Consider the following 12,870-nt stretch of genomic DNA (forward strand, 5'->3'; position numbering starts at 1 on the left):
CTGCTCCTCTGCTGTTGGAAGACCTTGCTAAACCCCAGAGTGATAAGGAAGATGAGTGAGAATGAAGAAGGAGGTGCTGACCTTTGGCCCCATATCTGAAACGGTCCAGCTCCTATGAGGGATGCTCTCTGAGGTGGACCAGGGACTGGACCTATTCTCTATGTCCCAGTCCTTGCTCCTGAGATCTGAACTTCCACACCATAGAATCACAGGAAAACAATGATATTCTTCATTCAATGGTACCACAGGTAGGGAGCTAGCTCCTCCCTTGTACAAAGAAGGCCTTGGCTGTGCTATATTGCCTATGCTGATTAAGGAGTGTGTAAGGTCTCAGAGCAGGATGGTTTCAGCTGAGTTGGTCTAGCTTGGAACAGACTGTGTCTCTCTCGTGGACTTTGGACTTGTTGGGTTGGGGATCATAGTAAGACTATGCAAGCCTCCTCCCGGCTACATTAGCCTGGAAGCTTAGTGACACCAGCTGAGGATTGGCCTCCCCTACAAGTCCCACAGATGACGGTTCAGACACTAATGCTGTTACGTAAGGACACCAGAGAATTCCATCTTTAGGGTAGCCCTCTGTGGAAGTTGAGACCAGAGAGAACACAGCACCCTGCTTTTCCTCGATCCAACAAGTGCATATTGTTCTTGCAGACTCCTATCAAGTAAACATTAGTGGACATGGGTTTAATAATACAAGCAACATGAAGCAAGTCATTTGTAGATTCACATTCAGTGACTCCAAAGTCGTTGGTAAGTAGCCCCTTGGTACCTTTGGGGTACACGATTACCACACAGTATCATTTCCCTAAGTCAGCCAAGCCTTCTGCTTCGGCTGACCGTGTCACAGTGACTGGGCACTGGGGAGCTAAAGGCAGCATCAGCCAATGGAAAAGGACTGAGTGGCATGTCTAGCCATCTCTCCTTTATACAAGCATGGGGAGAGAATAAATCCTTCAGCTCCCAAAGGCCTCTGGAGGCTGGCATGACACTGGCCTGTCCCCCCTGCAGCGTCCATTTAGCCTGTCCTCCTGAGAGCTGAATACCAGAGCCTAGAGTCTACAGATGGAACAGAGCACCAGCCCCCAGATTAGTCTAGAAGATGCAGAGAAAAGTCTTTCTGGGAAGGCCAGAATTACATCACAGAGAGACCAGGGACTGGGAAATTGGAAGCCTAGCCAGAGGTAGCTGGCTCAGTGGATCGGGAAGATAATGTCTGTCAAAGAGTGAGTGTCTTCTTCTGTCACCGTTACAGAACACTTCTAAGCTCCCAAAGCAGGGAAAGAAAGATCTCCATTCCCTTTTGAGCCTTCTCCAGCTCTGTAATCAAGTATCCACCCACTTCCTGGGTCTAACCTTGGATGTCATTCTTAAGGCTTTCATCCTATCCCTGTACCCAGTCCACCAGCTGGCCATGCTGCCCTCACATCCTGGCTGTATCTGGAGTCTTCCTAGCCCCCCCCCCCGACATCTATCACACTAGCAGTGAAGCCCGGGCTTCTTCCCAGGGCCCACAATTCCTCACTCACTCTCTCCCTCAGCAACCCAGGAGACTGCCTTGGAGCCTCGCCACTCACCTTTCACTTCTCCCCGAGCCCCCAGCCCTCAGATCATTCCCTGGCCACTCCTAGCCCAAACAGCAGCCACTCACCCAGAATCAATGTCAGTGGACGTGGCACACTAAACACAAGTACCAAGAAATGTAACCTGGTGTCGAAGCACCCACGGCCGACTCCCTCAGTAATTCACGACCCACAGAGTCTAGCTCCCTAACACTCATCACTGGACATCTTGAATTAAATTCCAGGCAAGGCATCATTTCATGTGTAACTACTTCTGTTTCTTTAAATAAGACATCATCCATCTAAAAGAAGGGGCACGTCACCTGATCTGTCTTTCCTGCAGCACGCCCCACCGCTCTCTCTGCACAAAGGACTCTACACTCTGACTTTTATGTGTCAGGGAACTGCTCCTCTGCTGTTGGAAGACCTTGCTAAACCCCAGAGTGATGGGGAAGATGTGTTTCTAGTAGCTCTCATCCCCTAAATCCCCAACCAATGAGGCCTGGGATGCAAGAGCCCCAGCTACAGGTGCCTGCTGAGTGCTGTTCAGTGCTGGGCAGAGTTGGGGCTCAGCAGGTGTCCTTGAACAAAAGAAGAGGCAGGGGGAGTAGACAGCCCTCAACCAGGGTCAGCTCTTAGCCAAGGCTGACAGTGGAGATAGGACATCCATGTTGATAATCTTGTGTCATTTTCTTTTAGATGAAAGTCCCAGTGATATGAATGAACACAGCATAACCTGTCCTGGACCAAAGATAAAACACACTGGAGAGTAAGTCCTCCTTGCTGGAGGTCCGAATGGGGAGTTTCGTGGTTTGTGTTTGCCAGTCTGTGGAGAATCTGGGGCGTCCCCTCTACTGTAGATATGTGGCTTCCATATGTGGCTTCCATTTCCCTTCTATATGCCCCGGTTAGTGACCCTGGCGGTATTCAGGAACACACAGTGCCCAGGCTCTGCTGAGGGCAGGATGCAGAAGACAACGGGTTCGAGGATTCAAACCTGCATTTGAATACCTCCCTGGTTCTTTAGCTCCTGGCCACTATGGCCATGTGACACGCAGGCCTCTTATGACGGCCTAGTACACAACTGTCACCATCACTGCAGAGGACAACTGTCACCATCACCATCACTGCAGAGGTTAACTCTTTATGCTTTGGGGAGTAGTTTCTTCTGCCTCCTGGTCCACTCTCAGGGGGGTCTCTGTGATAGAATTTCAGCATCATTTCACTGAGGTGCAATGGTTTGAGCAAACTGAATCTCTGGGGGGTTCTTCCCATCATCCAATCTCTTTTCTGGTCATTAGGGACGTTTCTCTTCAAGTCAGTTTGAACAATGGCATCTCCTTTATTGGGAACAAACTCATTATAACCAGTACCAACTGCTGGAGTCCTAGGGTAAGTTCCCAAAGATGAAGCATATCTGCACAGAGATCAAAAGATACAATCCCAAAGGGGTGGGGGGGGGGGAATCCGAAGTAGCAGTGAACACTGTGTTGGGTAGTCTGCAGCAGTTTCTTAGAGGAGCCACCTGGAACAAGTACGCGTCTCTCCGCCAGAGATTGTCTAGGATATGGAAGGTACACATCACCTCCACATGGATGTCCCAGGCCCAGGAATCCAATGTTTCCACCAGCAGTAGCCAAAGATGTGTGCCAGTGACTCAGATCCCCAGCAGCTGACATGGACCCAAATTTACTCAGGCCTCACTCCCTACCAACCTTCTTGATGACCCCTGTCATTTACAGTGTCCTCAGCCTCCAGCTGTGTCCCCTCTCCGTGGCTGCCCCTCTGTAGGCTTACTATCACCAGCAGGGCACCCTCTCCCACTGTTGTAGGGGGAAGCTGTCAGGCATGTGGACTGCTCAGCTCAGCCAGGGACCCCGAGAAGGAAAGTGCCGTTCTTCAAGGACTATCTCTCCGGTTCCAAATCTGTCTTCCAAGCGCCCGCGTGCAGTTTAGTGTGGTGGGAGGAGGGAGGAGTATGCCCAGGAGGAGCTTTGTGTCCACTTGTGACTATTCTCGAGTTCCTCTCAAGTTTCAGAGGGAGGAGAAGTGAGCTTCTTGTGCAGAGCAGGGAGACACAAAGATCTCGATGCCTTAGAAGGTGGACCCACATCTTGTGGCCCTACCTCTTTAGTAGCTCAGCTGCCTGGCCCTTTCCCAGAGACCTGATCACCTATAGCCTAGTATACTGTGGCCAAGGCCACAGTGAGACCTGCCGTCCTCGGATCATGAAAGATCTTAGGTTCAGATCTCTTAGATTCCAAGCTAGGAAGAGAGGAAAAGTGGGCTGCCCTCTGAGGACCAGCCTAGGCCACTAACCCCACTGTAACTCCTTGTGTCGAGGCAAGCTGGGTGAAGGGAGTGTGTATACACATAGGAAGCAAGGGGTGGGCATAGGGAAAGAAGCCACTGGTGATATCAGCCACAGGGAAGTACAGCCAGAGATACAACCAGCCAGCCACTGAAAAAAGACCCAGACAAAGTCAGCGCTACTCCCAACCAGGAATCACAGGGCATCGTGTTCAAGAAGACCTGGCTGATGTTCCTGCCGGTCTTGCTGGTGACTCTGTTCTTGCTGTGCTGCAGTTGGAAGCTTTGCATAAAGGTAAATCCCTGCAGCCCACACCTACCCCCTTGCCCTGGCACCCACGCACGTGCCCTCCCTCAGATGTTATGCCAGGGCTGTAACCCAGACAGCTGGCAAGTTCCCATCCGTTCCAAGGTCCCCATATCATCCAGGGGAGGCACAGACTCTTAGTATTAAATACACAAACTCTAGACCAGCCTGGGTTATAGGGAGCCCCCAGCCTAGCTGACACAGAAACTCGGTCTGAGATGCTTGGCCTGTAAGCTAAGGTTGGCTCCAGAAAGAGACCATCCCAGCACCCTTAGACCAGGGCAACTGTAGATCAGCTACACATCCACAGAATTCATGTGGACCGAACCTTGTAGGTGTCTGTGTATGTCAGGACAGGACCCCTCCTGCAGGGCCAGTGGCCCCATATGCAGAGCAATGCCTATCAGGCAAGATTGGGAACTCCTAGGGCAGACCTACCCTTCCATTCAGGATATACGAGGGCATATCGTGTACATCTCCACACTGGACCGCAGAGCCGGGGAGACAAAGCAGAACCATCTTCCCCCACCAGGGACTTCAGTCACTGTTCGGGATTGAGGGTGAAAGGCCAGTCATGGAGACATGGAACAAGGACTTGGCTAAAACAGAGCAGGACCCAAGAATGACACTGGCTGGCATCCTGGGGGCAAGGTGGGGGAAGACAGAGGAGCCCGAGAACTAGGGTGGAAGGAACCCCCCAGAGAGCCAGAGAAGGAACAGAATAGTGGCCCTGGGGACAGCGTGCGGCAGAGCTGTCAGGACCCATCTCCTCCCCAGGGCACAGTGAACAGAGAGACCTGGGGACTAAACTAGAGAGAGGATAAGGAGGTATGGGGAGGCTGAAGGACTGAGCTTTCTCACCCAGGGAAAGGACGAGTGTGAGCCACACCTCAGGTGGGGCTGGGACAGGTGTGTGGCACTTCAGCCATGGGCCTCTCCAGGGGCCGGCACCTTGGTTCAGATCCGTCCTACCAGACAGGGATGTGGCTGCCTTAGGCCAGGAAAAGCCGAAAGGGCACAGCACCACAGGCCCTGGGCTCGCACCAACACACACACTCCCTGTCCATGTCCCTGCTCCAAGCCAGGGTGTCTCTGTCTGCAGCGCCCACCCTACCCACTCTAGCCCACCTCTGTCTGTTTCATGTTCCAGCCTAAGAAGCCACCACCGCCTCCCCCACAGCCCGAGAAGGTGAGTTTGGGAGGTCGGGGTAGGGGGAGGGCGACGGTGTACACTGACTTTCAAGAGGCGTCCTGAAGGCTGAGCCCAGAGTGTCTCACTGCTTTGGTGGTGAATGGGGAGGGATGCAGATCAAAGATGATATGGGAAAGCTACAGGATTCAAAATAATGTTACCCAGACCACCCCGTTGCCAGACTCACCACATTCCCCAGTCAGGGCTTTGGCAGCACAGTCAGCCCCTTGGCAAACTGTTCCAGCCTATGCAGCGGTCCACTGCTGAACTGGTATCTTTCAGTGGACCTTGTAGTACTCCCTGTAGAATGCAGAGGTTAAAAATGGGTTCTTCACCTAGGGATGACCTGTGTCAGATCCAGGTCTCCACCTCCAGGCTCAGAGACCTGGGGCTTCTTTTATACTTGTCTCCATCATCTGTTGGAAGGGCCAAGGACTTCACTAAGAGCAGCCTAGAGAACCCAGGGCTGGGGAAGACGGGGGTATCCTAACTGACGCTGAGCTCTGAGGGATGTCCCCAGGTGAGCACAGGGACCAGATGAGGAAAAAAAACGACTGTGCCTTCTGTGGAGGGATGGGGACCAGAAGAGGTAATGAAAGGCTGGGGCAGACAGAGCCTACACCTGGGCCTGGGCTGAGGTAGGAACAGCCTCCCTGTCTATGTGGGATAGTGTTTGCTGCAGAGTGGCCTGGGAAGCTGCCTCTGTGAAGGCCAGAGCCAGGTGGAGGAGACCGTCACCGGACATCATCTACCCTCTGCACAACCTCCAGGCTGGGCTTCTGCCAGCAAGAGGAGTGGCCTCAGGAGACCCAAGACCACTGAAGTGGATGTTGGCACTTCGGGAAGTTCAATGTCTACAAACCAGAAGGGCTTTGATTACTCTTCTCAAGATTGACCTCCCCAGTAGGGAGGCCTTCCATCCACTGCACGACCTTAGCTGACTGACCCCACACTGCAGATGCTCTGCGGGGGGTTACTAGGCCCTGTCCATGCAGCTGCAGCAAGACACAGACCAGGTCATTTCACTCCTAGGTGCCAGAGGAAGAGAGCCCTCCTCCTGAATCACCACCAGCTCCTGGCCCTGGCCCTGGTCCTGCTCCTTCTCCTGTTCCTGCTCCTCCTCCTCCTCCTCCTCCTCCTCCTTCTTCAGTCCCATTGCCTGCCAACACAAACCCTACTGTGATCGTTGCCTGCTGTGGCTGTGGCAACAGAGGCATGCAGGTGACTGGGGCATGGGCAGGCTGGGACCTCTAGGCTTGACTGGGGAGGCCAGGCACAGCCAACCATCACAACAGAAGTCTGAATGCGGGAGGACTTGTATTGCTTTATGTCTGAGGATACCTGGATCCCCGTCTCCCCCCAGTGGCCAGAGGAGAGCTCGCACAGAGGGCTCCACAATTGCTTGACCTCCTCTTTTGCAATATCCGGTTCTGGACATGGCCACTGTGCCCCATCTTGCCAGTCTCTAGTTCCCATGCCATTGACTCAGCCCCAGCAATGTCTTTGATGCCACCCTTAGTCTGAGAATGAATGAGTCAAGATGTATTGGGTGTGTCATGCAAGGTTGGATACAATAGAAACAGAAAAGAACAGTCCTGGGCTACGTTCTGTCCATGAAAACTGGTCAAATGCCAGTGGCCCTGGCCAGCCTCCATCAAGGCTTCTTATATACAAGTAAAAGAGCTTATCTAGTGGTCCTGATGTCCACTGAGTTACAGCAAAGAGTTACAGGATGAAGGGAGTGTACATGGAGCATCACAAGCTCCTTGTATGGAGTTGAGCCCCAGGAGGCAATCAGCCAGTTATCTGAAGCCTCCCTCCCAGGAGGTCCAGGCCACACCAAGAAACAGGGGAGACATATAGCAGTCCCAGGCCCCAGTATGTAGCTCCTACAAGGACAGAGCAAAAGGAGAAAGGGCCGTTTCCCTCCTGGCTTTGTACGCTTCCTCTGTGCTCTGTCTCTGTCTGTGGTGAGCCCGTGGCTTCCTCCTGAGAGCCCTGTCTGCCCATTCCCTGCCTGTAAGCTACAAAGAAACCAACTCAGGTCTCCTGAAAGGGAAATGGCCATGGCTGACAGCTTGCCCCACCCTCTCCATGGGGCTCAAGGAGTCTACAAGGCTGACACCATGAAGTTCTCTACAGTTAGGCCTGACTTCTGGCCTCTCCAACTTCCTCTACTTTAGCCTAGCCCATGGTTCCTGACCCTTTCTGGGCCTCTGGCCTACTTGACTAATATGGCCCAAGTTCGGGCTACCCAGACAGAGCCCTCACAGAACACATAGCTCCCCTGGAGGCCTCTGCTTGCCACCATACAGCCCCCACCCCCCTCCTGAGCCTCCCAACTTCTCCAAAGCCAGCACCTGACACATCTTTCCACTGTTTTGTCCCCAGTTGTCCTGAATTCTCTGTGTTCAACAATGACCACTCGGGACACCCAAGTCTTTAGACTGGTCTCTGGAGAGGATGTGTTTTGTGGTCTTGTGTCTGTGTGGACAGAGTTCTAGGTAATTGGACTCAGTGTCCCTGGGGGCCAGCTCCCATGACATCCTGCTTGCTCATGGTCACATCTGCTTTTCAGGGAAACCTGGACACATGCTGTAACTACTTTCACCCAAGCTACCACCCGATGCCATTGGTTTGGTGTCATCCCAAGGCACAGGTGAGCCAGACAGAAGGAAGCCCCAAGGCACTTTTAAGTTTTATGGCTTTACAATTTAATGTGAGCCATAGATTGAATGTTAGCTGGGACTTCTCGGTCCCTTCAGGGAGGCAGTGTGACATAAGTTAAATGAAACCTGAAGTCCCCTGAACAGTACGAAGTTAAGTGTCAGCTGGGACCTGTGGTTCTTCAAGGCACAAAGTAAACTGTCAACTGCTACACCCACAACAGGGACAAATAAAGGTGTCCGCTGGGAACTGTTTAGGGCAGTAACTCAGCAGGGCTTCAGGACCTAAAGCTTCTTGCAGGACTGGCAGCCTCGAGCAAACACTAGCCCAGCTCATTTGGCAAGCTCAGCCAGCTTCCCGTATGAAGGCAGTCTGGGATGTTTCATCTGACTGGTTTTCTGCCTGAGGAAGGGGGAACCGCCTAAGGCAGAGCCCACTTAAGGACAGTGTGGGGGCCTGGAGCCCAGTCTAGCAGGAAGGAGTTGGGTCAGCACTCAGGGTTCCTGCTCACCCCATCTCCCACTCCAGAGCATGTCACTCTTCCTGAAGGCCCCTTCAGGCAGAGCCTCACCCAGACCTTCTTTCTGGCAGGCAACAAAAGCTATAGGGTAAGTCCATGGTGGAGCAGAGGGTGTCTCTCCTTCCCTCTTAGGAACAGGGGAAAGCTGTTTCTAACCCTTGCTGGGAATGGTGTGCACACACAATCACACACACACACACACACACACAATCACACACAGCGACTTGAAGGGGTCTCACATAGTTACTAAATCTGCACGGTGATGTCCTGGCCTTGAGTTTAGAGAGCCTGCTTCCTAGAACCTCACCTAGCTGCTTGCTTGTTCCAGTTAATTCCCATGATTTGTGCCTCAACAAGTCACAACCCAGGAAACTCTTTAGAAGTTTTAGGTTTGGTGCAAATCTGGGCATTTTTGTAGTAGACGTACGTAAGTGATTTTGCTCACCCCTGCTGGAGCTGCTTGGAGCCTGGCCCTCATTTTATCCTTACAGATGCCTCAGAGAAACTATAACTTCCATTTGAATAGACCTGATCTAAGGACTTCCCATACGCTAATGATTAACCAAACCAACAATTCTATTGTTGGAAGGAAACTAGAGACCCTACAAAGTCAAGAAACCCTTCAACAGTCACGGTCAAGAGCCGACCAGGCCAGCGCCTTCTGTGATTCCAGGAATCTTACTGTGTGTGTGCCTCCTTCTCTGTCCTGCTGTCTTCACAGTTGGGGAAACTGAGGCACTGGCATTTAGTTTGGGGCTCAGCGTGGCAAGGTCGATGAGTGGTACAGCAGTTCCAGACCCTGTCCCAGGTCTCATGGTGTCAGATTGATTAATAGAAACATTTATAGTATAAAGTGTTGATATATGTATAATGTTTATTAATACTCATATTGTGTGGGCCTTAAAGAAACCACTTAATGCCCAACATTTAGAATGTTATTTGTTCTTGGAGTTCAGAAATAAACAAGATAGGAAAGAGCCCAACTATTTACAGACATATATAAACAAACCAAATGGAAATAAGAATTTCTTAACTATCCAAAGGAAGCAAAATAATTAGGCCTAGAGAGCCAAGAGTAAATTCACCACAAACAAACAATCATGAGATCCTTTGAGGTCTTTGCAAACATATTGTTAAGTTCACAGAAACCAGAAAGACAGTTGTGATAATACTAAAAACAGCTTGCAGAAAAATCTTTCATGGCCCTTCGGTGCCAGGTTATTTAAGGCAACATATTTAAAACAGTCAAATCAAAGGGGTCTTTACTGATTCCAACTTAATGAACAATCAGAATTTTTCTGAAAATAATAATGTACTTGTGAGTTTTGGGGCCCTGCAATGACGATCCCACATCCTGTAGCAAGCTGTGTACGTAAAAAGAGACAGAATAAAGGGAAACTTTAAAGACAAAATTAGAAGGTTCACACAAGTTACTTTGGGGAAGTAACCTTTGTCCACAAGGAATCATAAAAGAATATTAAAGGGCCAAGAACAAAGTTAACCACAGCATCAGTTCACCTTTAAACAGACTATTAATCGGTAGGTGTCCTTGAAGACCTGTATAAGGGGTTTAAAAAGCAATGTATCTTTAGGCATCTGGGTTATGGGTTGCCTTGGAATTGCTGTGTATAGACAGCCATTGATGGTGTCTTTGTGGTTGTCTTTGGTCAGCGTGGTCCTAACAGTGTTTTGTGGTAGTTTGTCTACATAAATGAAATTTCCTCCTTCATAAATGCTCAGCTTTCCCTATTATGATTGGGTTTATATTAAGACTTGACATAAGCAACTCCATGTTGATTATGATTTGATTTGATTCAAAGGAGCATCAACAAGGCTGGCACTGTCAGTTGAGTCCTGATGTGTCCTGACTTCACTGCCTTAAGTCAGACAACTTCAGTCTTCTGGCCCAATTCTAGTGACATCTCTGTGACCTTTATTTTTTTGTCCTTCCTCCAGGGAGCATATCCCAGCTTCAATGTCATGAAACCCAGCTGCTCACAGGCCTCCTGCCGCCAAAAGCTCTGCCTCTGTTCCAATAGGGATTGCTTTCACCTTGCAGAACCACCATACCCCACAAGGATTGTCCTTCAACCCAATGAGAAGTATTTCAACGTCACACAGTCACACTGCAACCCAAAGATCCGCTTTCAAGCCAACCAAGAAAATCTCCCAGTTGCACAGACTCTGTGCTCAAAGATGTGTTCAGCACCCAATCAGGAGTGCTACACTTTCAAACCCCCACAGTCCCCATACCAAGCCAGGTATACCAAGTCTCCCTCCAGGATGCTGCCTCTGCTCACTCCCCATACCCGACAATCTTTAGAATCCCTTTGTCACACCTATCCTTTCCCCCCAATCTCTAAAGGACCAAAATTCTAAGTTTAAGAGGCTTTTGTTTATTGCATTGGACACATGTAGCAGGTCTTAGATTGTATAGAGAAAGCTCTGGTTTGCTGCTGAGCAGCAAGCCCCACACCTAGGGAGATGCTCACAGTCTGAGGTAAGATCATGTTGTATGTACCAGGACAAAGCTCCCTGGTCCCACTTCCTACCGGTCCGTCTTCGTCTATCTGCAAAGGCTGGGACAAATAGGATCTTCCACAAAGGTCTCTGTGGAACAGCCCCTCCCAGTCTTTAAATTCGCTCCTGAATCCCTTTCCCTAAGCTTTTTTTTTTTTTTTTTTTTTTCCAAAGACGAGTGTATTTGAATTTTTCATCTGGATTGCAAGCTCCAGGTTTCCATTTCTTAGATTCTTGAATTTTGAATTCACTCTGGGAGGAAATAAAACCTCCTCTGGAAGCAAGACTTCTCTTTCTAGGTATGTCGGGTGCTTCCCATGCCCAAACTTCACCTGTGTGCCCTCTAAACCAGACTTCAACAGGGCTGAGTGTTCAGGCACCCAGAACATGCATGGTGGCTGTGTGATCCCACAGGGACCAGGTACACCAGGATGAGGGCCTAACAAGGGGCTTCTGAAGACTCTTCACAAAGGTCATGACATAGGTTATCAGTTGCACCGAATCTTGATAGTTAATTAAATGGCAGCCTTCTACACTCCCCCATTATACCCAGGCTTGTACTTGAATTTCTCTAAGGAGAATACTGGTGGAAATAAGCCACACCTTGACTTGCAAATGGTATGGGTGGAATCCATGGAGAATAATGGATATACCACCCTTCCATGCTTCCAAAACGAAAGCTACACTGGAATGCCTGACATTGTGTGAGTGCTTTTATGTAGGTTTTTTTCTCTTCCTTGTAAAACTTTGACCTTCAAAGCACTCACTCAAGGGGTTTCTGCTCCTTATCTCTACCCCAACTTCCCTGTCTTGTCCTGCCCTTAACTGCCTCGGCTCGGGCTGCATAGCTTTTACCTGGATGGGATATAAGCCTCTCTCACCCTTGCAGTCCTCTCCCGTTTCTGGCAGCTGTTCTCTACTGTCCATCAAACACCACCTATGAGAAGAGTAAGGGCAAATTGGAACAGAGGTTCCTGGTGACAAGGTATGAACTCAGATGCCCCTGCCCCTCTCCTATTGCCTAAGACATGTGCTGCAGCAAGACTGTGACAGGTACAGTTGGAGCGCATCAGTCTGGCCTGGGCCTTAGTGACCAGAACTTCTGCCTGCAGTCCATGACTGTCACTACCCTGTGGGGCTCTGCCCTTAACAACAGAGGCTGGTCACTTTTTTAAAAAAAATTGATTGATTGATTGATTGATTGATTATGTATAAAGTGTTCTGCCTGCATTCCAGAAGAGGGCATCAGATCTCATTATAGATGGCTATGAGCCACCACATGGTTGCTGAGAATTGAACAGCATAAGAGCAGTCAGAGCTCTTAATCTCTCAGCCATCTCTTTAGCCTGAAACTGGTCACTTCTGGTGAGACAGCTAGAACATCCAGAGGGAAGAGGTGGCCTTGATGCTCTTCCTCAAGGCTTGTCCTTGTCCCGAGGGTAGAGGATTCTTCCTGGGTTGTATCATCCAGAACTTCCTTCCCACTGCTTTTCATAATCTCTCATCCCAGACCCCGTTTGAGCTCCTTGAAGCCAGGAGAGTCCCTCATACCTTTAGCAGTGACAAGCTCAGGCATGGTCCACACACACCTCCACACTCAGCAGGAGCTCCTGCTCACACAAAACAGAGGTCCTGGTGCCCTTGCACCAGGACTGGCCCAGGATGTAGACATCTGGATGGTAAATAAGGTGATCCATTGAAAGCCTCCCCTCTCTCTTCCTCCCTCTCTCTTCTACTCTCTGCTTTTTTTTTTAAATTTTTATTATTATTATTATTATTATTATTATTATTATTT

The 12,870-nt window shown here is 50.0% G+C and overlaps 1 protein-coding gene across 1 annotated transcript in view; it reads left to right on the forward strand.

The window, feature by feature from the left end:
* LOC110325364 (anthrax toxin receptor-like) overlaps positions 1 to 10,934 on the forward strand; it is a 22,236-nt gene extending 11,302 nt beyond the window's left edge. Inside the window, exons 10-17 of the mRNA XM_021203319.1 lie at positions 652 to 750; positions 2,259 to 2,328; positions 2,861 to 2,951; positions 4,063 to 4,164; positions 5,327 to 5,365; positions 6,401 to 6,589; positions 7,947 to 8,027; positions 10,512 to 10,934. Of these exons, the coding sequence (XP_021058978.1) occupies positions 652 to 750; positions 2,259 to 2,328; positions 2,861 to 2,951; positions 4,063 to 4,164; positions 5,327 to 5,365; positions 6,401 to 6,589; positions 7,947 to 8,027; positions 10,512 to 10,934 (1,094 nt within the window). The remainder of the gene's footprint in view (positions 1 to 651; positions 751 to 2,258; positions 2,329 to 2,860; positions 2,952 to 4,062; positions 4,165 to 5,326; positions 5,366 to 6,400; positions 6,590 to 7,946; positions 8,028 to 10,511) is intronic.
* Positions 10,935 to 12,870: the final 1,936 nt, after the last annotated feature.

The sequence above is a fragment of the Mus pahari genome, chromosome 8, assembly GCF_900095145.1.
Source record: "Mus pahari chromosome 8, PAHARI_EIJ_v1.1, whole genome shotgun sequence".
Classification (NCBI taxonomy): Eukaryota; Metazoa; Chordata; class Mammalia; order Rodentia; family Muridae; genus Mus; species Mus pahari.